This window comes from Solea senegalensis, linkage group LG14 (genome assembly GCF_019176455.1).
Source record: "Solea senegalensis isolate Sse05_10M linkage group LG14, IFAPA_SoseM_1, whole genome shotgun sequence".
In the NCBI taxonomy this organism is placed as follows: domain Eukaryota; kingdom Metazoa; phylum Chordata; class Actinopteri; order Pleuronectiformes; family Soleidae; genus Solea; species Solea senegalensis.
In genome coordinates this window covers 23,614,038-23,640,413 of record NC_058034.1, presented here as the reverse complement: position 1 = coordinate 23,640,413, position 26,376 = coordinate 23,614,038, and the positions used below count along the sequence as shown (strand labels likewise).

Below are 26,376 nucleotides of genomic sequence, written 5' to 3'. Positions count from 1 at the left end.
GTAAAGCTGAACTAAATTGTGAAAGTAAAAAGGAATGTTTATATGATTTTATGTTCTATTCTTTTTTTCCACCATGTTACAACATAGAGGACATTAGGACTGCAACAATTCATCGTTGCTTAATTAATCATCAACTATTTTGATAATTGATTCATCGGCTCGAGCTTCTTTTTTTTGAATAATTAAAACAAGTTCTTAGATTATTCATCTTCTTAAATATCAATATTTTCAGGTTTCTTTGCTCCATATGACAAAGGCGTCATTACAACGGAATAACTTGTGTAGAACATCAACACTAATCATTTTATGGACCAAACCATTACTTACAAAAATGAATCAACAGATGAATGAGATTTAATTATGAAAATAATCGTTAGTTGCAGTCAAAGAGGACATATTTAACTTATCGGCCTAATCCCTGGTATTCCTGCTTCATGTCTTTATTATTCCTGTTAATCACCCGAGACGACATGAGAGTGACACAGTCGTATTGTCACCTGTTGCTGACACTGTGTCTCAGTTTGTGCCTTGTGCAATTATCCTGCCATGATAAACCCACAGCTATGTATAGACTGTGGTGGAGCATTTGGCCACTGTCCTGAACATGGAGAAGTCATTTCATAACACTCAGAACATCTCAGTCATTTTCACCATAACTGACACTTATCACGCATCATCATATTAACCCCTCTCTTGTGACTCCACAAACAGGAAGTGTAAAGACTTACAGACAGTGATGCTTTTCATGTTTTCTGTAGTATGTGTGTGTGTGACAAGAAACACATCGTTGCTAGAATTAAAAACAAGGCCATTTAATAAAATGCTCACCACATAAAAATGAAATCAGCACTTGCTTAAATCTACGCTATCTTATGAATGTGTTTGTCTTTGTCTGGAAACTAAAGTTTGGTAACATTACACTCTCACACAAAACACACATAGAGAAAATCGTCTTTTAATACATGGGACACAAGAGCTGCTGCTGCTGTTACTAGCACTACATTACTAGTGCAGTGCCCGTGCAACTGTTTCTGTGCCTTTTCCTGACGGGAAAAGCCCACAGTGCTGTGTGAGTGAGAGGGGGAGTGGCTACAGTAGATGGGCGAAACCCAACGTGTCCTTCTTTTAGCGACATATTTAACAGTGTCTTTTGCATTACTTATCCAAACTGCACTTGTTCTCGTAACAAGACACCTGTCACTTTGAAATCAATCTGACCATCAGTCCGGGAGACATGTGAATAACACAGACAGACACACAGACAGACGCTCCTGGAATTTATAGATATATTACAACGTTAACATCTATATATATGTCACATGTGTCACAGACACAACAGGTCTTGTTCCTGCTTCAAAGTAAAAACGTAAAGTAAAAGTAAGTTGTTGGTTAGATAATGTAAGATAAACTTGCTGTATAGGGGCCAGCCTGTTGAATGCAGTGAAAAGTGACGCTTTCTATAAATATACATTAGTTATATGAACATGAAAGTCAGGAAAAGGTGTATATTTCTTCTGCCCGCCCACTTCTAAAGTCTTTGATAATCAGAGTCTATTTTGCAGTGGAACATGAACGGCTTGTGGTTAGAAAGAAAAAAAAAGAAAAGGCGAGAGGTCTATTACAGTGCACCTCACGAACGAGTAATCAGATTACACGTGTGTCCGAGCAAGATGATACATGACAAAGACTTGCTTCCCTCGCATCCAGAGTGGTCCAGATGGCCTGTAAGATGAAGACCTGGCTGCCCAGCACCATGACGCAGGACACACACTGACCGCGCTCACGGGATGTGCTTGATCCTCGTACCCCCCGGTGAACATCTCTCAACAGCCGAGAGCTCCAGGTCCAGCTTTGGTCATGCAATTGCAATTGCAGATGATGATGATGCCTCTATTTTTTATTTTAGCATCATGTTCTGTCTCAGGCGTCTGAAATGAAGCGCAAAACTGTTATGTGTAACATTTAAATATAAATAAATGTCCGTTACATTCAAAACAATGCATTCACACAAGGCTGATTAAGCCTTGTCATCAGCTCCTCCCCTAACTGCCACCTCATCCTGGTGGAGGAGTTTGAATGCCCTAGTGATCCTAGGAGCTATGTTGTCTGGGGGGTTTGCCTCTGGTGGGGGACTTGGTCCTGGGTGAAGGGTCAGACAAAGAGCGCTTCAGAAGATCCAGCATGAACAGGACATTTAAGAGCCAGTGAACCAAGGCCCGGTGTCTGGGCCCATGTGTGAGTGTCTGGTGGCCAGGGAATTTGCCCATGGGGCCCTGCCCGAACCTGTGATACAGAGTAGAAGAGAGACACTCACGTTCGTCTGGTGTTTATTTCACGGCAGGAGGATTTATTTTTCACTGCACGGACATGGTAGGCCCAAACGTGTAGTGAGGGTCCACTGGGCCTGTCATGATGATCTTCAACAAAGGCTTATGACCATGTCCCCAGTGCCCTGGGAGTATGGGGCGTTCCATTCAGTCCCTGTACCGAAGGAGTGCTAGTCTGGCTTGCGTAGCCGGCAGTAAGTTGGACTCCACCGATTTTATGGACAGAATTTTTAGGCGCAGCCGTGGGGGTGTAGGGTGTCGAGTTTGGTGGTGGGAGAATCTCGTCCCTGCGTGTTGCGGCTGATGTGGTCCTCTTAGCTTCATCAAACCACGACCTCCAGCTTTTGCTTGGAAGATTTGCAGCCGAGTGTGAAGCAGTTGGGATGAGGATCAGCACCTCCAAGTCTGAGGCCATGGTTCTCAGCTGGAAAAGGGTGGATTACCCGCTCTGGGTAGGGGGAGGAGTTTAAGTATCTCCTTCACAAGTGAGGGAAGGATGGAGCAACAGGCGTTCAACAGGCGGCCCCTGTAGTGCTGCTGTATACACACATATGCTCGCTCAGTCAGGTTTGATAGTATTGGATGACAGAGCCTGTTTTTATATCTATTTCAAATCATAAACATGTGATCAATCAAAATAATCAGTTCTCAATAAGTCACTCACACCAGAGAATAAATCAGATAAACCTGGTTATAACGAGAAAACTCTTTCAGATGTTGTTTCCTCCCCAGACAGGAACCTTTCTGCCCGTGTTACAGCAGGGGATTACCACGGGGTCAACTCGCCGTGTAAACATACACAAATTACAGCAGTGCTGGGACACTGACACTGTAACAGCTGCTTAAAGCAACAAACTATTGTAAACAATCTATTCGGCTTTAAGTCCTGTCACTGAGGCAGTCCCGCCTCTTAAGCGTTTAATGTTGAATGTGGGTTTGTTTTCCTTTTCTGGTGATTTATTTCGGGTGCTACGTAAATCAATGCCTTTAAAGTGAACGTCCCGGGGGTCATTATAGGGCACGCCCCCAGCCGACACCATCAAAACATCAAAGCATGAGCATTCTTCAAAACAGCACATTTGAAGGAACTGGCTCACACAGCTGTTGTGTCTCACACTGAGCGATAGACGAAACACACAGTTAAAAATAGTTTTCAGTGTCCTTAAAAACACAGTGTCATATTAATGAATGATTGTGAGGAGGTTCTATAAAAATGTTTAAAAAAAAAAATGTAATTAGTGCCACTGTGTAAGAGGACCAAGCACAAATGTTCATATAAGGTTCCTGACCTCCATAATTGTCGGTGCTGCACAGTAGGACTGGGAAATATATCCATATTATATCTAGATCCTGACATGAAACAAGATATCGTGTTAGAGTTGGATAATAATATAATAATGAGTGTATTTTAAAATCAAGATCATATCAACAGTGGATATTTTATTTGAGAGTGTTTGTACAATGCATTGATTTTATTTATGTCGTGATGATATGTACAAACATGAGAATAAATGTGAAATAAAGACACACACATCGTTGTCTGTTGTCAAACTGACTCATGAATATATCAGCATACATAAAATGGCCGGCGTAAGGAGCAGTGACAGGTGTGTCCCCTGTCCGCTCTCCTGGTTTAAGCAGTGGAGTTGAAATCCTATCCTGAGAACACCCTCTGATGCTGAAGCATAACTCTGGCACACACACACACACACGCTGTCTGCATCAGTGGATTCATGCACCATCCTCTGACCTCGATAATTGTCAAGTAACAGCGAGGTATTTACACTCTGGAGGGAGGTATAAATATCCTCAGTGATATTCCATGACTGCCCCTAGAGGTCCAGCAGGGAGACTGCATCAGAAAGCTTGGAAAATCCTCGTGCTCAGTAAGATCAAAGCATCACTGAGGATCACAGCCAGGCAACACATCACACAAGATATTTCATCCCACTGTTTATAGATAGGTGACCGTTCCTTTTACATCACTGTGTCATTAAGCTTGTGAAAGCAATGGTGCAAATGAGTGAACAGTAATGTTTTCATTCGTTATCACAGTTACTGAATTTCCACATTAGTCTTAATTTGTCAAATAATTCTGGTTAAGCATTAAATGAAACATTTTCACAGCTTTTTACGTTGTTAGAGTCGGATTTTCATCTGCTTTAAATGTTCTGTTCAGTTTCCTTCTCAAAAGTTAAGGATGAGGGATTTCCGTGACTAAATTTGGCCTAAATTTGTCCCGAGCACGATCAGCATGTTTATTCTATATATATAATTCTTTCTGTTTCTTGTTTGCTCAACATAGAGACACTGTAACTGTAATGTAACGGGTTAACTTTTGCTCACTCGTCACGTGATCTGAGTGTGGATCCTCCAGATGACTCCGCCTCAGGTTTAAGATGTTTGTGATGGACAGGTGTGTCGCAGTGAAGGCTCAGTTATCATGTCCTGTTGATGAGTAGATTGTATCCGTGCTGCACAGCGGGCTGGTCCATGGACTGATCGCTGACCACGATGGCATGTTTTCAAGCACAGCTGGTTCATTTCAAAAAAGGCTCTTGTCATTTCAGGTCAGACAAGAAGACTTCAGGTAATACGTCTGCTTCCACGAAGAACGCAAAACTCCTCTCGTCCGCAATACCACCACCAATCCCCATGTCCCCTATAGTTGAGAAGATGGAGGGGTTAAAGGCCATCCGCAACCGTGGCAACAACCTCCGCCTGGGTCACCTGGCCTTCTACCACCACCTGGAGAAGGTGGAGACCATGCGCTGTTTCTGGGAGCTCAAACTTGTGGAGCTGGAGGGAGGAAAAGATCAGGTAATGGCCACTGCATGGACACACACACACACACACACAGACACACACACACACACATGCACACATGCACACACACACACACACACACACACACACACACACACACACACACACACACACACACACACACACGCGACACACACACACGACACACACACATTGTACACATTTAAACCCTAACCACAATTCAAATCTTAAACTTAACCAGTTCCTGAGAAATTAGGTCCTGCCTCATTAGGACCAGGTCTCCATGAGGACATCTGGTCTTGACATGTCTTCCTGCATCACAGATTACAATCATGTTTTCTATATCTTTTCATACTGATTTACTTGCTGTACTAGCAAAAATAAAAAGTTTAGTGTGAACAAAAAAAAAAGTAGAATCACAAAATTCCAGAGCTAGAATAAAAAAAAGGTTTTTGGATTGTGAGGATTGTGTTAATGGTGGTTACTGAATGCATTCTGTGTGATTCACAGTTTGCTGCACACAGACTTGTGTTTAGCTTACTTCAGTTTTGACCAATGCTTTTAGTGATGAAAAATACTTCTGGATGTACACAAGGAGCCAGGGGGAGGGGTTTATGTTTGTTATGTTGCACAGCTGGAATAAGACTGAGATGTGTTTGATTTGTTTATGTGTCAATCAAATGACAGAATTCTTACATTAACCTGCACTGCACATAGATGAAGGTGTGTTTGTGTAGACTGTAGTGTAAAGCAGCATCGAACGTTGTTATGTGCAGTGCTTAACAAACATATCACACCACCAACCAGTGTACGGTTTATGCCGCAGCTAAAGCAAGAAATTGGTAACTATCAAAATCATTGTTCATGTTTCTATAATGGTTAATACACCAGTATGTAGAAGCTTGTAAACTGAAATGATATTTTTAATGCTCAAATATATTATTATTGTTATCCATGAATTGTCAAATTTACTATACGTATATATGTATATGTATATATATATATAAATTTTTACATATATGTGTGTGTGTATATATATATATATATATGTGTAGTAAAGCACGTTATTATTTCTTGATTAACATATCAAATTCATAATTTCTGACTTCTCAGAGAAGCTCAGTGAGCTGACTGAAACCTGGGTATAAAAAGGTGAATTCAGTTTGTTATTTGTCAAATAAATAACAACAAGATTTGTAAAATATGTATCTTTTCCCGTGTTTAAGTACATTTAATGTAAAACTATGTTCAGTCAGATACTTTTGTTGTACTGTTGTCCCTGATATATGAGTCTCAGCACCTGTTCTTGCAAGTGAAACTCAACATGCTCACCAGAGGGCGCTGCTGATCTCTTTATGCTCGTTTGTTGCTTCCACTCTCTCACACTAAATGAACGTTAGTATCATCAACAGGCTTCATTATTGTACTGCAGCACTAACACAGCTGTACAAACTTACAGTACGGTCAGTTTGTAATCCAAAATGAAAAAAAGACAACACAATCCTCCTAAATAAACTCACTCTGCCCACAGGACAGACAGGAGCCCCTTCCCTGTGTTCATACATGGTTTAATCCAGTGCTTCTCAAACCTTTTCTGTTCGGCCCCCCTTTGGAGGAAGAAATGTCCCGGGGGCCCGTGTCAAGTATAACATTTATTGAATCAATATTCAATAATTCAATAATCTGTTGTGCAAATAACATTTTTGCTTTAGCGATACAAATAACCTTAGCATTGCTTCGTGAGAAAGCTATTTTCAAATAAAAATATGAAATGTGCAATAAAACTAAAATAGTGTACGTTTTTTAAACAATAAACACATTTGGATAACAAAGAATACTTTACTGGGTTCGTATAGAGTAAAATTCAAGCACTTTTCCAGCACTTTCAAGATAAAATATCAACCTTTTCAAGGAACCCAAAGCTTTAAATAAACTCGATATATACATAGATATGACAAATATTCCTTCCATTTTTACATTGTACTGTAACATCTAAAAATAGCTTTGTGACTAAAATGGACAATATGTATTTACTGCAACTGCACGTCAAATTGTTATTTCAAAATGAAAAGAAACAACAACATCAAAAACAGATGATGGAAATATGACTACCCTAGTGTAAGGAGAATAAATGATCACAGAATACCCCCCCCTATGTTTTTTAAGTTATTTCATTTCCAATGTTAAGAGGTTATTATATCCAATTTTTAATGTATTGTAGCAGAATAGTATCTGTGCTCCAGTTTCTGTGATGAAAAGTAGCACATACAGAGAGGTGTTCTTTATCCTTTTGGCCACAAGATGGAGTATCACCTCAAGTGAGCACCGCTCAGGAGGAAACAGGCAAGCACATGTATGAGAACACTTTCCTCGCGGTTCCATAGCGATAGCGGCACACCACATAACTTTATATTATCTTTTTCAGCGTGAGAAATACAATGTGTGGCGGGAGTGCGCGACCAAAGACCGAAAAGCGTGACTGCCATGCTCACTGCGTGAGAGCCCTGCATTAGGGAACCCCCGAGCTAATGCTATCTAGCTAACAACATGCACCATGACTGAACGAGAATTAGCTGACCAGCTAATTGCTAACGGAACTGTCGGTCATTTGGGCCTCGTCGTAACCAAATGTTATATTTATCATTTTCAAGCCACTTGGCATTGAAACGGCAACATGGCATGGTGATACCAGGAGCGATAGGTCCATGTGAGCGGCAAAGTGGTTCTGGTTCTGAAGGAAGGAAAGAAAACATGGGGAGCAACACTCATACGAGACAATGGAGAAAAAACATTACGCCTTCATTTTAGATTCATTTCTTTTAATTACGACACTTGTCAATATTTATTTATTTCTTTTGATAGTTTATTAATCCCCTTAGGGAAATTATTCTCTGCATTTTGACCCATCCTAGAATTAGGAGCAGTGGGCTGCCACACTGAGTAGCCCGGGGAGCATTGGGGGTTGGGTACCTCGCTCAGGTTTGGCCAGGTGGGGATTTGAACCAGTGACCCTCTGTTTACAAGTCAAGTGGAATTTACTACATTTAATATGTAGAAAATCCAGCATTTTCCAGCACAGTGCTCACATTTCAAATCTTGAAAACACTATATTTAAAATCAAGCATTTTCCAGACTTTCCAGACTTTCAAGGCTCTGTATGAACCCTGACTTTACTGTGCAAATAACATGCTGTCAATGTTTTGAGACACAACACACAGAGAGGTCTTTGGTGGCATTTTCTCGTCTTGGGTTTTGGTCGTCGTGAATCATTGTTGCGTTCGGCTGACGTCGGCTTGTTTTTCAGTTTTCTTTTTGCCTCTGTCAGAAACTTCTTTATTATCCAAACCTTGTCACCAGTGTAGATTTTGTTGTGGTACGTCACTTAAATGAGTCCGAGTTACAGCGAGACCAAAAGTTCCGCCTGCTAAACTTTAGTTAGGAAAAACAGAACTCGCCCCCCCACTGGAAAGTCTCCACGCCCCCCCAGGGGGGCCACTCCACAGTTTGAAAAAGGCTGCTGTAAATTGACTGTAACTGTGTCTATATGTGTCCCTGTGATGGACTGGCGACCTGTCCAGGGTGTGACCCCGCCTATAGCCCTATGTCAGCTGAGATAGGCACCATCCCCATGGTATACAGTTTCTGACTATTTTTACTACCATAAAAACAACACCTAAAAATGGGCAATATTTGATATGAATAATATTAATGATTTATTTAGTGACCCTCTAAAAAAATTCTCCTGTGACCCTGACTCAGACTTTGGGAAAGAATGATCTACAGAGAGTTGGAGAATAAGATCAGCACAATGACTGCTGAGATGGAGAACTAGCCTCGGGTCATCTGACATGTGGGAAACAAATGTGTCTGTTTGCTCATCTGATGACAGAGCTGTGATCTGGAAATGTGAGTATTTTAATGAACTGCAGAGAAAACTCAGCAATCTACTACTTTCTTCAGTTTTTCGACCTGCAGCTTTAACTACAGTCGTATCTTCAAAACAGTGTGAAGATCTGGTTCCATGTCTCGACAGAAAAAACATACAAAATCATCAGAAACAATTCTTTTTCAAAGGAACCGCTGCCTTAATCCTTCACATCACGTGCTCAGGTGCACCCATGGTCAATGTGGACATCCTGGGGGTTCATATAGGTCACATATTCAGTTGTTGAGTCAAAGTTATGATTCATTTTATATCACATATTTAGTCGTGAAATAAAGTAGCAATAATTGTGCAGAAGTCAGAAAATAGACTGTTTTTCTTTTCTTTTAGTTCATAAAAACAGTGAACAAGTGAACTGTGACGTATTTAAAGGGGACATATTATGCAAAATCAACTTTTTAACCATTTCTATACTTATATTTGGGACTCTGGAGGCCCTACCAGTCGCTAAAGTGTGGAAAAAGAATACTCAGTCATGTTTTCGTGGTCCCCCTTAGTGTAAGTATATACACGCGATGTTGAATTCCCTGCGCTTATGACGGCAGCATGCGCATTTCACTGCAAATGTTACCGCCCCACCAGTAAGTTTACTTTGAGAGCTCCACCTTAGCTCCACCTTGTCCCTGCGAGAGTGCAGGCGAGGGAGGAAGAGCGGTATTATGTCAACGCGGAAGGACAAGTGTGCTGTTGGTGGCTGCACAGTGTTTTACAGAGGATTTTGTATATGAAGCTAATGTGCCGGATAAAGTCAGCAAACGTGTGTTTGTGTGTTCGCACCACTTCACATCAGACTGCGGCCAGTGGTCGCTGTATTTAGTCAGCGAGAGTATTTCACCGACGTACAAACACACACATTTTTAAGAAAAGGTCACATAGAGCTCATAACTGACCATTCTGACACGTCCTAAATAAAAATATTTGTTCAGTACGTCCTCCATGATCGGAGCACAGACTCAGTCTGATACAGTCACATACAGCAGCAGTTTATGCAGCTGTGATCAGTGGTGCTGTCCCTAAGTGTTTTTAACTGATTTACAGTTTGCAGTGTTCGGCTTGATGCTTATGCAGGACGTCTCTTCCTGTGATGGCACTCTCGCTGTTTTCAGCGCACGCTGCCATGTTGATATTGTCAGAGAACTAGTGGAGGGAGGGGGAGAGGAATGGAGCAGAGGGAACAGGATCTGAGTGAGTGAGCGCTGTAAAGAGGACAAATCAGAAACACTCTGGAAGAAGTGGCTGTGTGTTTGCCTGTGTCTCATTTGCACGAAAACCGAGTGTTCTAAAAGTGTGTGGTCTTGGCAGGGTTATGGTGCTTCATCCTTATGGTATTTTGACCAAAGCATGTCACTGACATGTTCATTAGGACACCAGGGAACTATTTTAACTTGGAGAAATAGGGTATAATTTGTCTCCTTTAACTATTTTCAGTACTTTTTGCTCAGGTGTGTTTATAGAGTTAGCTAAAATGAAATAAATGTTTCATCAGATTGTCTAGTTTGTGCTGAAAAAGAAGAATGTAAGAAACTCTATATTGCACATTCTTCCAGCCTCTGTTTATACTGTAAGTTTAAACATAGTGAAGGAAAACAGCAGCCGAAATGCTCTGTGTTCCAACGGTTAAAGGAACATTCACACATTCACCGATGGTGAAGACACCAAGGATCTGATCTGCCTAAGAGCTGTGCTCATGTTCTACTTTCAGCTATATCTCTGCTGAGTATGTTTGTCATTACAGAAAAGAGGGAGTGGAGTTTGATTTATTTCTGATAATAAAAAATAGTCACCTTTAACCTATGGCTGTTAGCTTTACTGTATCATCTCTGTTGGGGTGACAGTGGTTCAGCAGCATAGCAGGTAGCAGCTTCAAATCCTGGCTTTGATACATGCCAGCGTGTAGAGGGAGCGTGGCACGAGCAAGTCGTCCTTCAGCAGGAAGGTTGTGGGTTTGATTCCCGGCTCCTCTGGTCTACACGCCGTTGTGTCCTTGGGCAAATACACTAAACCAAAACTGAAGCAAAGCACTTCCCTAGCAGTTATACTTAGGAGTATGCATGCATGAAGTGCTGTGTCTGAAGTTAAAGGATACCACAGGGGTCTTCCTAACATGCCAGCAGCAGCAGCAGCAGGCATCTGATTCTGCGTACGGCAATGACACCCTGAACCCAACACCACCTGTCCCACTCTCGTCTCAGAGACGGCATGTTCTCTCCTTTTAGGTATCGTGGTGAGAGGCAGCGAGTGCGGTGCTGGGTGAATGAGTGGCTTGACAGCAGAGGTCTCCTGCTCTCGCTCAGGTCCATAGAGAGCAAGAGATTCAGTGCACAGCTATAGGATTCTGTCTCTTTGACAATCAACACCCGCTGACTCGCTCTATGGTTGCCTGCCACCAGAGACTCCTTTGCCACAGGCGACTGACAGGCTGAAATAAGACAGACAGCGTGGTGCAGGTGGACAGCATGGACAGGGAAAGGCAGGCTTCTGTCATGGAGAATTTCCTCAGGGATAATGATATTTGGATATTAGGAAGTGTGTGTCTGGTAGCCACTTTCCTCTGGCGACGGCTGTGGAATTTATTTTCTGTCAAGAAGAAGGGAAGGACAACACCATCAGACGCACAGGTAATAAAAGCTGCTCAGTGGACAATGTTGTTTCTGTCTGTGACTAAAAGCAAAAAAACAACACGTTGAGCGTACACAGAACTCTTCTTGTGGAATATGAGCGAGGTGGACACGTTGTAGGTGGACGCGCTGTAGGTGGACGCGCTGTAGGTGGACACGCTGTAGGTGGACACGCTGTTGGTGAACCGCGCTGGCAGGTGAACCGCTGTAGGTGGGCCTTGTGTTGGTGAGCCGCTGTAGGTGCAGCTGTAGGCAGGTGTAAGGCGCGCTGTAAGTGGACTTCGCAAGTGGGGGACTGTAGGTGGGCCGCTGGTGTGAGTGACCGCTGTTGAGTTACGCGTTGCGGTGTGTTGTAGGTGGGCCAGCTGTAGGTGGGCCGCTGTAGGTGGGCATGTAACTGTTGGTGGATATGCTGTAGCTGGGCGCATGTAGGTGGGCCAGCGCTGTAGGTGGGCGCGCTGTAGGTGGGCGCTGGAGTGAACACACTGAACCGCGCTGTAGGAAGAGAGCCTATGTAGTGAACCGCGCTGTAGGTGGGGTAGGTGGGCCACTGATAGGCCTGACATTGGTGTAAAATTGGCATACTGTTGGTGTACCGTTGTGGTGGGCCAGAGTGGGCACTGTGGTGGAGCGCTGTGAAGTAGCACACTGTAGAGTGGGCAGCTGTTGGTAGATGTTGGTATACTGTAGCTTACACTGTTGAGTAGCCTCAAGTGGGCGCTACTGTGAACCGCTGTAAGAGCTATGTAGGTGGTAGCGAGCTTGTGTAGGTACTGTTGGTATACCGTAGGTGAGGCCCTGTAAGCTGCACTGTAGGTAATGGCCCGCTGGGCTTAAGCCCGTGTCTTGCCAGCGTGGGTAGTGAATTACGCGCGTTGGCAGAGTGGGCCGCTGTAGTGCCAAGCGCTGTAAAGAACGCTGTAAGCCATGCATGCCGTGAGCTGCGCTGTAGGTGGCCACTTTTGGTGGGCCTGTAGAGGGGCGTGCTAACAGCTGGATGCACATAGATGGGCCTTTACTGTAGGTGAGCGTGCTGTAGAGTGGGCTGCTGGCTGGATGCCTGTAGTGGGCCTTGTAGGTGAACCGGTGCTGTAGGTGGATGCACTGTAGATGGACGCACTGTAGGTGGACGTGCTGTAGGTGGATGCACTGTAGATGGACGCACTGTAGGTGGACGCGCTGTAGGTGGACGTGCTGTAGGCCCACATGGACCACTAAGGAAGTAATGAATGAATGTGTGTTCTCACATCATTGCCAAAGTAACGTCAACAAAACAGTCAGCAGATCAAAAGTATAGAGTAAGAAGATGAGCAGGTTTAAGTTTGGACCTGGATCCAGGAATGTCAAGAACACAGGATCTGACATGTTTGTATTTATATTAGTGATGCCAGATTTCATCGACACAGTATTGGTATCAGTCATTATTGGCTATAAGATGCTTTATCAGATGAACACATACAAGATCCCCCAATATATCGAATGACTAAAACAGTGGATTGGATAGTTGCTGCTAACTCACTGACTGACCCTGTTTGAAAGTGACATGCCTAAAGTAAATAGAGTCTATCTCTGCAATTACAAGCTCTATGTGAATTATCTCAGAAATAAAGATAACACTTGTGAGATGTAAGTTTCACTGTAGATGCAACGGTGCCAGAGTAAATGCAGATGGCACCCACCATAAATGCAGGATTTTTTTCCCTCGCCCAAAGAAATATTGCATTTTACAATAAATGTCACCTTTAAAAATGTGCATTAGGAGCTTAAAAACTCATGGAAGTCATGTAACAACATGTGGACATTAGCTGTGCAAAGTCTGATGATGCTGAAGTGAAGCAGAGTGAAATTACAGGGGTTTTAGTAAAGAGATGCCGTTCTCTTGTTTATCACTATCTGTGCCATTTGAGATTACTATAGGTACAAAATTATTAAACCTATTAAACTTTATTTACACAATAATAATAATAATAATAATAATAAATGAATTTCAGGTCCCTCAAGGACACTTTACAAACAAAATGAATTAAAATAACACAATTAGATAAAAACCAAAAAACGCATGGAGGAGGAGGATCTGAGGGAACGAGTGGGGCTGATGACGTGCAGGAGGTCAGACAGGTAGGGAGGGGCAAGGTTGTGGATGGCCATGTATGTGTACAGGTGGAGTTTGTAGTTGATGCGGTGTTTGACAGGGAGCCAGTGGAGGTGCTGGAGGACGGGGGTGATGTGGTGGTGTGAGGGGGTCTTTGTGATGATACGGGCGGCTGAGTTTTGGACCAGTTGGAGTTTATGGAGAGACTTTTGAGGGAGGCCGAAGAGGAGAGAATTGCACTAATCAAGACGGGAGGTGACGAGGCTGTGAACAAGGACGGCGGTGGAGTGGGGGGTGAGGGAGGGGCGGAGTCTGTTGATGTTACGGAGATGAAAATAAGCAGTGCGGGTAGTGATGTTGATGTGTGAGTGAAAGGAGAGTGTGCTGTCGAGGATGACACCCAGACTCTTTACCTTACCATGTCACTATTGGTCTAATAAAAACTTGTTTTGAATTAAAAGAAAAACATTTTTAAAAATCACATTAATTTATTATTTATATCTCTCTGAAGCGTACGGCACAGTTTAACGGACATTCACCCTTCTCCAATCAGAACGAGCTAATGTCGCTCTGGAATGAACAAACAGACCACGAACCGGCCCCAAAGCATGCTGGGAAGTGTAATTCGTAGAGTGATAGAAATGGTACCGTTGGAATCTGTGGAGTCTATTCTGTCTACTGTATTATTATTTTTTTTACATAATCCCGCTGATTCCCCAGTGCCGCTTTTCAATGTCTGTTACTCTGTAAGGTGTTTTCGGCTCGTGCTGGTTTGATCGATTGGTGTTTAGTTTGTGTTTGGTGAACATAAGAATGGTTTTTCTGAGCTTTTAGCCGAGTTTCGGACCTTTCTGTGGGTATGCAGCGTGTCAATATTGATCAAAGCTAAATGTGTGTGTCACAGCAAGTAAGTCTTCTTACCTTCAACAAAATAATATTGGATTTTTTGCCATGTTAATTTCATACAGTCTATGGTTCATTTCATCAGGAGGAAAGTACCAAGTGCTAATGGGGGTGTTTTCAGAGCACCCGTGTTTCACAGGTAACAGCATGTCTTCAGAGAACACCCCCCTTGTTTTCACTATTTTGGATTAGCCCAACCCACACAGGGTGAGTGACTCGTCCCGCAGATAAATCCGGAGCCCGGGGACCGGCCCCGCAGACGTACTTCAGGACACATTTAAAACACACAAAGCTCTTGGCATGGCTGGTTTTTGGGGTATAATTAACAAACGGAGGCTGTTGAAAGTCGACAGGCGGCGCTGGTTTCTTCACAAAAGGCTAAGTTAATACAAAAATATATGCTTAAAAGTACAGTGTGTACAATCTGTTGGTGAAATTGCATTAGGTTATGGTGCAGGGCTTTGTTAGCACTCACTCACTCACTCACTCATGTGTCTGTGCTTCACACAAACCATTCAAGACTGAACTATCCCTTTAAATAGGAGGTTGTGGTGTAAACGGCGGCGGGTCTTCCCCTGGATAAAGTAAAACATTATTGTTGAATCATGCGTGTGTGTGTGTACATACACAACACAGCTGTTGCTCAGATGAAAAGCATGTGACCATGTTGACCAAACAATGCAACCACTGTCTCAGGCAGTGTAAAGCCATATTTCATCCCTCTCTGTCTTGTTTTGGAGAGTGGAAAAGATGACATCATCGTCCATGTGTCACACACTTGTCACCACATCTGAATTCCATCCATCGGTGGTTCAGTGCGTACAGGCCAGCCAGTCCCCACTGTGTGACATACCACGTTTAGTATGAACCGGCTTTATTATGTTAACATAATCCAGCAAGAAGCAAATGTAATTGACTCCTCATAAAGTGTCAGAGCTCTGGTGCTTTTCAGTAGTCACAGCCTGTCAGTGTGAGCTCAGGGTCTTCATTACGCTCAGTCTGGTTAGCGCTGCTGACAGTGGACGTGTTACCATTACATTCATAATCATGTCCACCATAAACACTTCAGTTCAGTGTGTATAAACAGCAGGAGTAAACCCAAAGAGCGAGTCCTGCCCTCTGTGAATATGGAATCAAAATGAAAGGTTTTAAAAGATCGTTTTCAACTGTGTTTAAATCATAACAGCTCCACGATAAACTGATAAAAGATGGATTTTAAATGTTTGAAATAGTTTAGAAACCAAAGTAGACATGAAAGTACCTTTATTCTAAAATCCATGCACATACATGTACTAAGCAATGGAACTGAACTGTTTTATTTTCATTATATGTGGCATTTAAACTGCATATATATACATATATAAATATATGTATATATATATATAAATAAATATATATATATACATGTATATACACGTATATATGTATGAGAATGTGTGTTTGTTGTCTGTATACAGATTGTGTTATTGTATTATCTGTGAATATGAAAGCTTGAGTGAGTGAGTGAGTGAGTGAGTGAGTGTGGACGAGTGAGCGGTTTACAAAGAGATGCAAACTGTAGTTTCTAGTTGGATGGGGCTCTAACAGCAAGATAAAGTTAATATATTATTAAAGTATAGTGTTAAACATGTATGTGGCTGAAATGTGTTTTTTCTGTTAGTTTCTTTGTGTTTTCAATAAGAGTGAGTGTCTGTTGTTCCGTCACGTAATACTGACGCTTCAGATACAGATAAACACCAGATATCTTCAGGGGAAATGGTCAAGCTTTATCATGCTGGAAATACACTGCAAACACTCTTATAAATAAACACGTACACAAACACACACACACACACAGTCTGCTTTCCTTTTGTTTATTCTTCCCTCTGTCTGAAACTTGACATCATCAAACACGATGGAAGTGTGCTTATAGGGCTGTAATCCCCAGCTGCTGCATGCACATGTGTATGAATGGTAGATAACTGGGAAATAGCCAAACTGTACTGTAAAGCAGATTTGAGTAGGAATGCTACATAAATACAGTCCATTTACCGCCATTTAAACGCCACAGCTACATAACAAAGAGCCCATGTCTCTTTCTATAGATAAAAAGTGTTATCGAACTATAAGGACAGACAGCGACAGCAGACAGAAGGTAAACAGTCGTCTGTCAAGTGCTTAATTCAAGCAGGGCTGAATTATTGACCTAGTGCATGAATTTGTTGATATTTCTGTCGCAGCATATTTCCTAGAAGAGAGGGAACTTGGGTTGTAACTAGAGGGTTGGGTCAAGTGCTGGGGTCGTGAGCTAGGTACCCAATCCCCATTGCTCCTCATTGACTGACCCCACCTGTGTGTTGGTTCATCCAGTGTTTTCTCCTACGGTTGTGTCCTTAAAAATCTCTGCCAAATCAAATAGTGGTGAAAAGCTGAAAGAAAAAAGTGTAAAGCAAATTATTATTTGCTTTAAACAATTATTTTTGTTATTATTATTATTATTATTATTATTATTACACTACTATTATAAATAATAATAATAACAATGAGTACGGTTATACAAATATTGGTTTAGTTAACAGTTACTATGACCTTGCATGTCACTAGTGGACAATACTGTACGTATCACACCATGACTAGTTGAATGTGTAATTACACATGTGTGGTATTTAGTTATGTGTGGGTTTAGTGTGTCAGAGGTCAATGTAACCAGAGAGCAGGAGAAAATGCTGACCAATAATCTTGTCCCCTTACTCCCGTTATATCCAGGTGGTCATGGTCTCAGGAGTCTTTGGCCCTTTACTTCCATCTAGTGGTAGCACAGTGCATTGTGCTTATCATTTTTATTTCAATGCCCATGTGTGTGCTCATGGCTTGGCATGTCTTAATCCTAATCTGACTTTTCTTCAACTTGATATGATCATTATCAGTATGATATTGACCGTATCATCATCATCATCATCATCATCAAAGCTACATGAGTGGAAGATAAGACAATCAGTTTTTATGTGTTAAATGAGCTCATTTCAGTTGACTGTATATGGTTAATGAACCATGTGAAATGTGTCTCTGTGTGCCACACAGGCAAACTAAACGAACACCGCATGTAGTTCAGAATCAGACAAATGTTTCCTTTTCTTATCATGAAGTAAAATGTGTCCAATTATTGAAGTATGAAGTAGCCGAAAACTAAAATATTCAAATGAATTACACTCACAAAACTGTGCATACAAACAGAAATGAACTAATAATATTTGGCCACGAAATATATAAACATTTATCACGCTTCCGTTGAATAATCAAAATAAACTAAGTAACAATTAAATTAAATTTAGAAATAAAAATCCATATGATTAATGTTGTTAAATTAATGATGTATTATTCAGTCTATACAGTTTTGCTTTGTTTGAGGAAGGAAAAAAAAATAATACAAAAGTTGAATTGGTTCACAAACATGACTACATTGTTTGTCTGCAAGACCATGACACTTTGCTAATACACAGAGCGACAGTGTGAGAGTTTACGCACTGTGAGTGAACGTGATGGTGTGGGGTCAGAGGTCACCATCCATGCTGAATCCTCCCGTCACATCCAGTTGTCTGCAGGTCACGTAACGTCTGCTGACAGACAGCAGCCGTCTCACAACACGCTGGTGTGTGTGCGTCTATTTAAGAACCGCGCTCTTATGTAACATGCAAACACACACACACACACAACAGGTCCAGGTAGCTATCCTTGTAAGGACTCTCATTGACTAACCCTAACCTTAACCTTAACCAGGCCACTATTCTATCCCTGAACACGACCTGAGGTTCTGACTCATTAGAACCAGGTTTGTAGTTCCACACTGGTAACCCTGCTGCTGGTGTGACACCGTGCCTCCTGTCCATTAAAGGCATTTCACAGTGTCCATTCAAGGTCACGGGGAAAGAGCGGCACCTGTGTTATCGCTGAAGTCGCACTGAGTACTGAGTACAGACTGTCATCACCCTGTGGTGACACGAGTGTGCTTGTCAGGTAGAAAAAAGCCAGCAGGTGTAATTACAGAGATAACTTCTTTCCATCGTTATATCCTCACATACTAATGGAGTCTTCCACAGGGACGTGACTCCATTAGTAACCATGTTTGATGCAGGATCAAGTTAGACAACACAACAAGAACGGTTTCCCGAGGAAGAAACAAAACTGTAATGGAAATATGTTTATAAAAAGATGGAGGACCTTTTCACGCCCAGTAATTCATGCTTCAGTCTTTGTTTTCAGTACATTTGGCACCACTGTCTTTTGGCAATGCATTGGAACAGTCTGTTCCATTTTCAGCTGATAAACTTGTCTACTGTTTGTTTACTGTTTTGTTGTCCACATGAGGGTGTGGAGCAGTGGCGTGCACAGACTTTTTGAAGGGCAGGGGTGAAAAGAAAAAAAAGGGCACATACAGCGCATTGTCGTCACTGAAGAGGGCACCAAGTTCTGCGTGTTCATTTTAGACATGTTGTATATGTTATACAAAGGGCACATTATATAGCCTTAAAACAGACGACTCAAGTTAGTTTGTAGTTAGGATCAGCATCCATGAGAACTGTGTAGATTCAAGTATTCATGTATGAAGGAAATAAAACCCCTTTCAATTAAGCAGATGCCATTTCGTGTATTCTAGTGCAGTTTGACACCATATGAGCACCAGATAATCCTGGTTCTGTGAAAAAACTGGTTCTGTGAGGTATAGTTCTGGCTCAATATACTGTAAATCAAAAAAGGGCCCAACATAAAAGTCATTGCAACTGTAATGTTTCATAGTATTTCTTTGTCTTAATAGTCTTTTTCCTCCCAAGAGGGCAATTAAGCACGAGTTTTTGCCTCCAAAGAGGGCAGTTTGTCATGTTTGAACCAACCATGGACCTTTAGTCCATGTTTTGGCTCCCAAGGGGCACTTTAGTCCATGTTTTGGCTCCCAAGGGGCACTTTAGTCCATGTTTTGGCTCCCAAGAGGGCACTTTAGTCCATGTTTTGGCTCCCAAGGCACTTTAGTCCATGTTTTGCTCCCAAGGGCACTTTAGTCCATGTTTGGCTCCCAAGGCTCCTCCCAAGAGGGCACTTAGTCCATGTTTTGGCTCCCAAGAGGCACTTTAGTCCATGTTTGGCTTTTAGTCCATGTTTTGGCAAGACTTTAGTCCGCTCCCAAGGGGCACTTTAGTCCGTGTTTTGGCTCCCAAGGGGCACTTTAGTCCATGTTTTGGCTCCCAAGGGCACTTTAGTCCATGTTTTGGCTCCCAAGGGGCACTTTAGTCCATGTTTGGCTCCCAAGAGGGCACTTTAGTCCGTGTTTTGGCTAAGGGGCACTTTAGTCCCATGTTTTGGCTCCCAAGGGGCACTTTAGTCCATGTTTTGGCTCCCAAGGGCACTTTAGTCCATGTTTTGGCTCCCAAGGGGCACTTTAGTCCATGTTTTGGCTCCCAAGAGGGCACTGTAGTCCATGTTTGGGTTCCCAAGAGGGCAATTTGTCATGTCTTAACCAGCCATGAGGAAAGTTTAGTGTGTTTTTCCTCCCAAGAGGGCACTTTAGCACGAGTTTTTGCCTCCAAAGAGGGCAGTTTGTCATGTTTGAACCAGCCATGGGGAGAGGTTAATGTGTTTTGGCTCCCAAGAGGGCACTTTAGTCCGTGTTTTGGCTCCCAAGGGGCACCTTAGTCCATGTTTTTCATACAGTTTATGAGAGCGATCTCATTTTGAGCACTTTTTTTGGACTGAGCTAAACTGTATGAATTATCATCATTGTCATTCTTGTATTATATTTGCAGTCTAAAAGGAAATTCCACACAGAAAGACCCTTGTCATCCTGGGCGTCATCACACAGAAAACAATTATCAGTGTGGGGCATGAAGTGTTTTTCCCTCATATTTATATCACTGCGAGCCCTTGCAGCCTCTCACATCGAAGCATTTGATGACATCATCAGGTTCCACGAGGGTTCAGGGCTTAAGTGTTAAGGCGAGACATTGGTATTCAGACTATTTTTTCACGAGGACCCTGGGAGCATTTGCGAGGCTGAGTGGATATGTAGACTCTCCAGCACTTTGCGACTTTTACAACAGAGAGAGCCTCCAGTGAAAACGCTTTAATCCGATGTCCAGTGATGTAAATTTCCCACTCTGCTCTCACTCCAAATATCTGAGCCCATTCTGCAGAGAATCAAACCATTCTGGTTAACGATTCATTGGAATGAAATGAATTTGAAGCCATTTCTGGTCTCGGATTGACTGTGTGGGGGGTGAGTCATGATGATGGTATGGTGATTCCTGTATGGACAGAGATGCCAACTGAGAGGGAAACCCTGGATAATTCAGGGGCTCCAGGGCTGGACCGAGGCCCTGGAACACACCCAGGATCAGAGAGCTGTCAGTGAGCTGTTGTAAGAGGAGCCAGAATCTCTGGTCTATTACTAGATCGCTCTCATAACATGTCTCATTGTGGAGCAGCAACGGGTTTAGGATAGTTTCAACTCTCATGCTAAGTATCAACACTTGAGTTTGTTAAGTTATCGTCTATGATCATCTAAGAAACTTTTGTCAGATACATTAAAAACAGTTTAATAACTTGGGTTCTTGAAATAATGGATGTTCGACCTCTGACTTCTGCTTTTACAGTCTTGTTAAATGTGGTCTAAGGTCATCAGCATACATTTGTCATATGTCACGCGGTCTGTTATTGTGGTTCCAGACTAAAGCTTGTGTCATCCGCATTCAGTCTTTTGTGCTGTAGTGATGCAGGATTACTGGACAGTCTGTGGCACTAAAATAAGCATTAAGCATCGTCTGAGTCTTCCTGCTCGGTAACTATATGTGGAGACGTATAGATTCCTAAACTCCTGCCACACAAGCTCTCATCTTTTAACCCTTTCCCGCTGGGGATCGTAAAGATTGTCCAGTTGGGTACAGTTAAACCTGATGTAATCATTGTGGTATAACATGAACAAGAGTCCCGATGAAAGAAAATACTGGAGGACGTAGAAGATATGATATGATAAGATGACGAGAAAATATGGTAAGTTATGACATGATATATATCAAATCAATAAAAATGCACATGATCTTAAGGCACTTAACATAGTAAGGCAGCAGCTTAACAGTAATAATAATAATAGAGAGAGAAGAGGAACCCAACAGTCCACACACTGGAGAGAAAAAAACTCAGAAATCTCTGACCGAACCAGAACTCAAAGATGTGCAGCATCTGCCTAGACAGGTTGGGGTGAAAGGAAAAATGGGGGACAGAAAGGGGGAGACATTATACTGATATCAATTTAATCATAGTATAATAATGATGACCACAGTAACCCTGGATTTCCACTGGACGCGGAACGGCCGCGGAACGGCCGTGGCGCGGTTCTGCTTCGTCCTCTCCCAAACGTCAATCCCCACCGGGCGCGTTACGGCAGCGGCGCGGAGCCTTGGGAGCCAGCGGTATTCACGGAAGATCGCGCAATAATCTCGAACGGACACGAGATCCCGCGATAGACTGTGTGTATAAAGGAAACAACAACACAGCTTCTCCGACGTGGACGAACTGTTGATCTGGCCATCTATTTTCGATATTGTGCTTCTACCATGTGGAAGTTTGCTAGTCAGTTTCTCTAGTTGCCTCGTTTTATGTAGTTTCATTATGTCCTGATTGTCTGTGCAGTATTGACAATGTAATAACATAGTTAATAAATTAGTTAATAAACGTATTGTGTTTTATTTTGAAAGGGGGGCGGAAGTGTTTTACTTTGATACTGTGTCACAATACGTTTATTAACTAATTTATTAACTATGTTATTACATTGTCAATACTGCACAGACAATCAGGACATAATGAAACTACATAAAACGAGGCAACTAGAGAAACTGACTAGCAAACTTCCACATGGTAGAAGCACAATATCGAAAATAGATGGCCAGATCAACAGTTGGATCTCGCGTCCGTTCGAGATTATCGCGCGATCTTCCGTGAATACCGCTGGCTCCCAAGGCTCCGCGCCGCTGCCGTAACGCGCCCGGTGGGGATTGACGTTTGGGAGAGGACGAAGCAGAACCGCGCCGCGGCCGTTCCGCGTCCAGTGGAAATCCAGGGTTAGTGTAAAGATGCTATACTTAGACTTGTGTGTGTGTTTGCTTGACATGACACATTTTTGGGGCGTTGGTTTATCTTAGTTCAAAAGCTAACACGTGTTCATATAAAAAACTGTAGATACGAGAAGAAAAACGGGACCAAGAAATAACAAACAAAACAAAGACAGATAACGTGTGTCCACCATGAAAATAAATGAGTGAATGCATGAAAATAAATGTGTGATTTTCATAATATTTATTTGTCCCATCATAGATGGAGAGGTAAATTAGACCGGTTTAAGGCCTCCTTGACTTATTTTACTGAGTTCTTTTAACGCAAAGTATTTAATACTTTGTAAGTGATGTAAGTGTTTGTAGTGGGATTTTTGTTCTTCTCATTAATAAACATTAATACTGATTTAGAATTATTAATGTTATATCCAGTCTTCTATTAATCTCATCTACCTAATACTATTTCTTAAATCCATCCATCCATTTTCTACGTCCACAAACAAAGCTTGAACATGGGTTATTATATATGTACGTTACAGTATAGTGCGAGTGGGATGATGTGTGGTCTACTGAGAGCAGTGCTGGTTGTACAGTCTATCAGCTGCAGGGAGGAATGACCTGTGATGACCCTCTCCAGACATTTAGGATGTTTCAGTCTGTTACTGAAGGAGCTGCCCAGTGCTGTGATGGAATTTGATGTCTGATGTTCTCAAATGTCTTGTTTTGTCTTTGTTAATATTATTATATAATAATAAAGACAATATTCAAAAAAAGCCGATACATCCATGTACTGTACCTAAAAACAACATTTTTTTTATACTAGTATCCACATTTTAATCATCAGCTTTCATGCTCATCTTCTTGTTTATTGTCTGTGCATTTGTGTCAGTCTTAGTTTTCACGGACTCATGTTTCAGTCTGAGATTTCCTGGATTCTGACACCTGACTGAAGGGCTTTTCAAGTGTCTCAAATGTCACATAGCATCTGCCCCTAACCCCCATCAATCCTTGACTGCACACCCGAGCCCTGCACTCTTATCTCTGGCCCTTCCGTCCCTGACGTCCTAAGGGGGCCGCACTTTAATTTTCAGAATAGCAAACGGCCATTCTGAAAATAAAACTCTCCATTGGTGCGGAGCTCTCTGTTCTCACTGCACGCCTTTGCCTCGTTATAGACTTTTTTGTTATGCTTTCCATTAAGGTTACATGAAAGTGAATGGACTAGTGAAGGAAACACAGAAACGCGTTTGTCTCGTGTCAATCAGCCATGAGCTCCAGTCTAGTCAACTCTTTAGCCAAAGTTTACGACCCAAAGCCTCTTCACGGTCAGAAACTCGCTGGAAGAAAACCGTCTCTCAATGGACTGGACAAGTATCAAGCGTCTTCTTCCTCATCATCATCACCTACTTCCTCTTCGCAGGATGTTGCCCTGCACTGTGTGGAGAGTCGGATGGACTCCCTGAGCAGTCAGATGGAGCGCTTGCTCAACATGCAGCAAACTGTCTTGACCCGGCTGGATGGTCTGTCCCAGGACCTCAGGGACATGGGTCAGGATCTGGCCTCTATGCGTGAAGGGGTCAGCGGGGAAAGACGCTGGTCAGGGGTGGAAGTGGCGTGCAAGGGGCTGCACAGGGCAGTGGAGAGGACCAGTGAGCGGCTGGAGAGTCAGGGCCGCCGGCTGGAAGGGGTTGAGAAGCTGGTGGAGGGCACTCAGCATGTGATCACTTTTATTGGAGAGGCGGTGAAAAGCTCCAGGCTGCTGGAGCTGCTCTTCAAACAGCCTGGAAACAAGTCCTGCAAGAAGGTGAGCGCTTTAAATATGGTGCAAGAGTTCACTGAGCGGCGTCTGAGGAAAGAGTAATGCCATGTTTCCACCGCGGCTCAACTGGGAGGTTGTGGGTTTGATTCCCGACTCCACTAGTCTATGTCCCGACGTGTCCTTGGGCATGTAATAACAATAATAATGGAATCACCCCAAGTTGCTCCTGATGGCTGTGCTGGTAACGTGTGAATGTGTGATAGAAAGTGAATGAATGGGTGAACGGCAAACTTTTACAGTAAGTCGTTGTAGAGCTGAAAGAATTAATCGATGAATCAATTGAAATCAATCAACAACTATCGATTCAAAGCTTTTTGCATGATTAAAACAAGATTTTCGATTGTTTAAGCTTCTTAAATGTGAGTATTTTCTTCATTTCTTTGCTCTGGATAACAAAGAAATCATTAAGAGTCAATCATTTTGGTTTGTGGACAAAACAAGACATTTGAGAACATCATCATTTCCAGGTCAACATTTTTTAAGGTTTTCTGATATTTTATGGACCAAACGATTCATTGAGAAAATAATCGATTATGGAAATAATCATTAGTTGCAGCTCTAGACACAAGTAGACGTGGTTTTTTTACACGTTTTTGCATCTGCTCACTCAAAATTTCAGCTTCTGAGATTCTCTGACTAATGTCACGTCTGTGTCCGGCGGCCAGTCAGACTCATCTGTGTGTGTTCACAGCCACAGCTCTATGACATTACATAAAAAGAGCTAAATGATTGAAATAAAGTCAGCTGGGGAGTGGGGAAATTCACGTTTGACGTGACCGCAGTATTAAGCCTAGAAAAGCACCACACCGTGTGACTGAATAAGAAAGATGTGTGAACGAAATCCAATCCAAGCCAACTTTATTTCCAAAGCTCTTTGAAAACAACCACAGCTGAAACAAAGTGCTGTTCATCAGAGATAAATAAAATATAAAAAACGTGGGACCTAATAGGCCAAGAACAAACAGTAAAACAATAAAATACTGTAGAAAATATAAAAACAACACAAATAAACAAGTCATACAATAAAACTATATATAAAAACCAACGTCTCATACTGGGTCAAAAGCAAAAAAACAAAAACAAAGAGTAAAAATGGGTTGGACAGTGAAGGGGGCGTGTCTAACATGCTGTGGAAGATCGTTCCACAATCACAAATGTGTCGCACAAAGATATTTTACGCTGTATGAATGTTTGAGTAGAAAAGTGCTTTATAAATTTGACCATTGTGTTGACTGCAGTGCACGATGGTAAAATGTGTGTACAGTAGATCTTCCTGTGGTATGTCAATGACTTGTGATAAGGTTCTTTGCAGAGCTATATTTAGTCCTGCTGTGCATCATTCTCTGTAATGTTAAGTGGTTTTCCCTGGCGCAGTCAACGTCTTCAGCCTCTGACGTGTAAATGATCAGAGTCACAGCGGGTTATCTTATCCACACCGAGATGTACTGAGGCAGTCCAACAGTCCAACAACAAGCCTGGTCTGTGACTGAGTGATTCCTGTGTGAGCTTGTTATTCTGGGATACAACATTATTACAGGTGTTCACTGTGTGAGGGACATGTTAAAGAATGATACTGCAACAACAACCTCTCATTTTAGGATACGGATGTTGCACATATGTAACAACATTAAAACATGGGTTGAATGACAGTGATTCTTCTTTTTATCCTTCCTTTTATTATAGATATATAGAGTTAATATAGCAGCTGAGTGTCTGTTGGTGAGTTCTTTGATGTAACTGAATACTTTCTACCACAAATTTGCTGTCGCCATCCCAAATCAAATGTGACACATAATAATGTCTAAATCTGTT

The 26,376-nt window shown here is 42.3% G+C and overlaps 1 protein-coding gene across 3 annotated transcripts in view; it reads left to right on the top strand.

The window, feature by feature from the left end:
* mylk4b (myosin light chain kinase family, member 4b) overlaps positions 1 to 26,376 on the top strand; it is a 38,949-nt gene that overhangs the window by 2,998 nt on the left and 9,575 nt on the right. Inside the window, exon 2 of one of the 3 annotated variants that reach the window (XM_044044371.1) lies at positions 4,898 to 5,147. In XM_044044371.1, the coding sequence (XP_043900306.1) occupies positions 4,898 to 5,147 (250 nt within the window). Of the gene's footprint in view, positions 1 to 4,897; positions 5,148 to 11,319; positions 11,676 to 23,889; positions 24,550 to 26,376 lie in introns of those variants that run through there. The other 2 variants (XM_044044372.1, XM_044044370.1) reach the window with 2 other exon arrangements.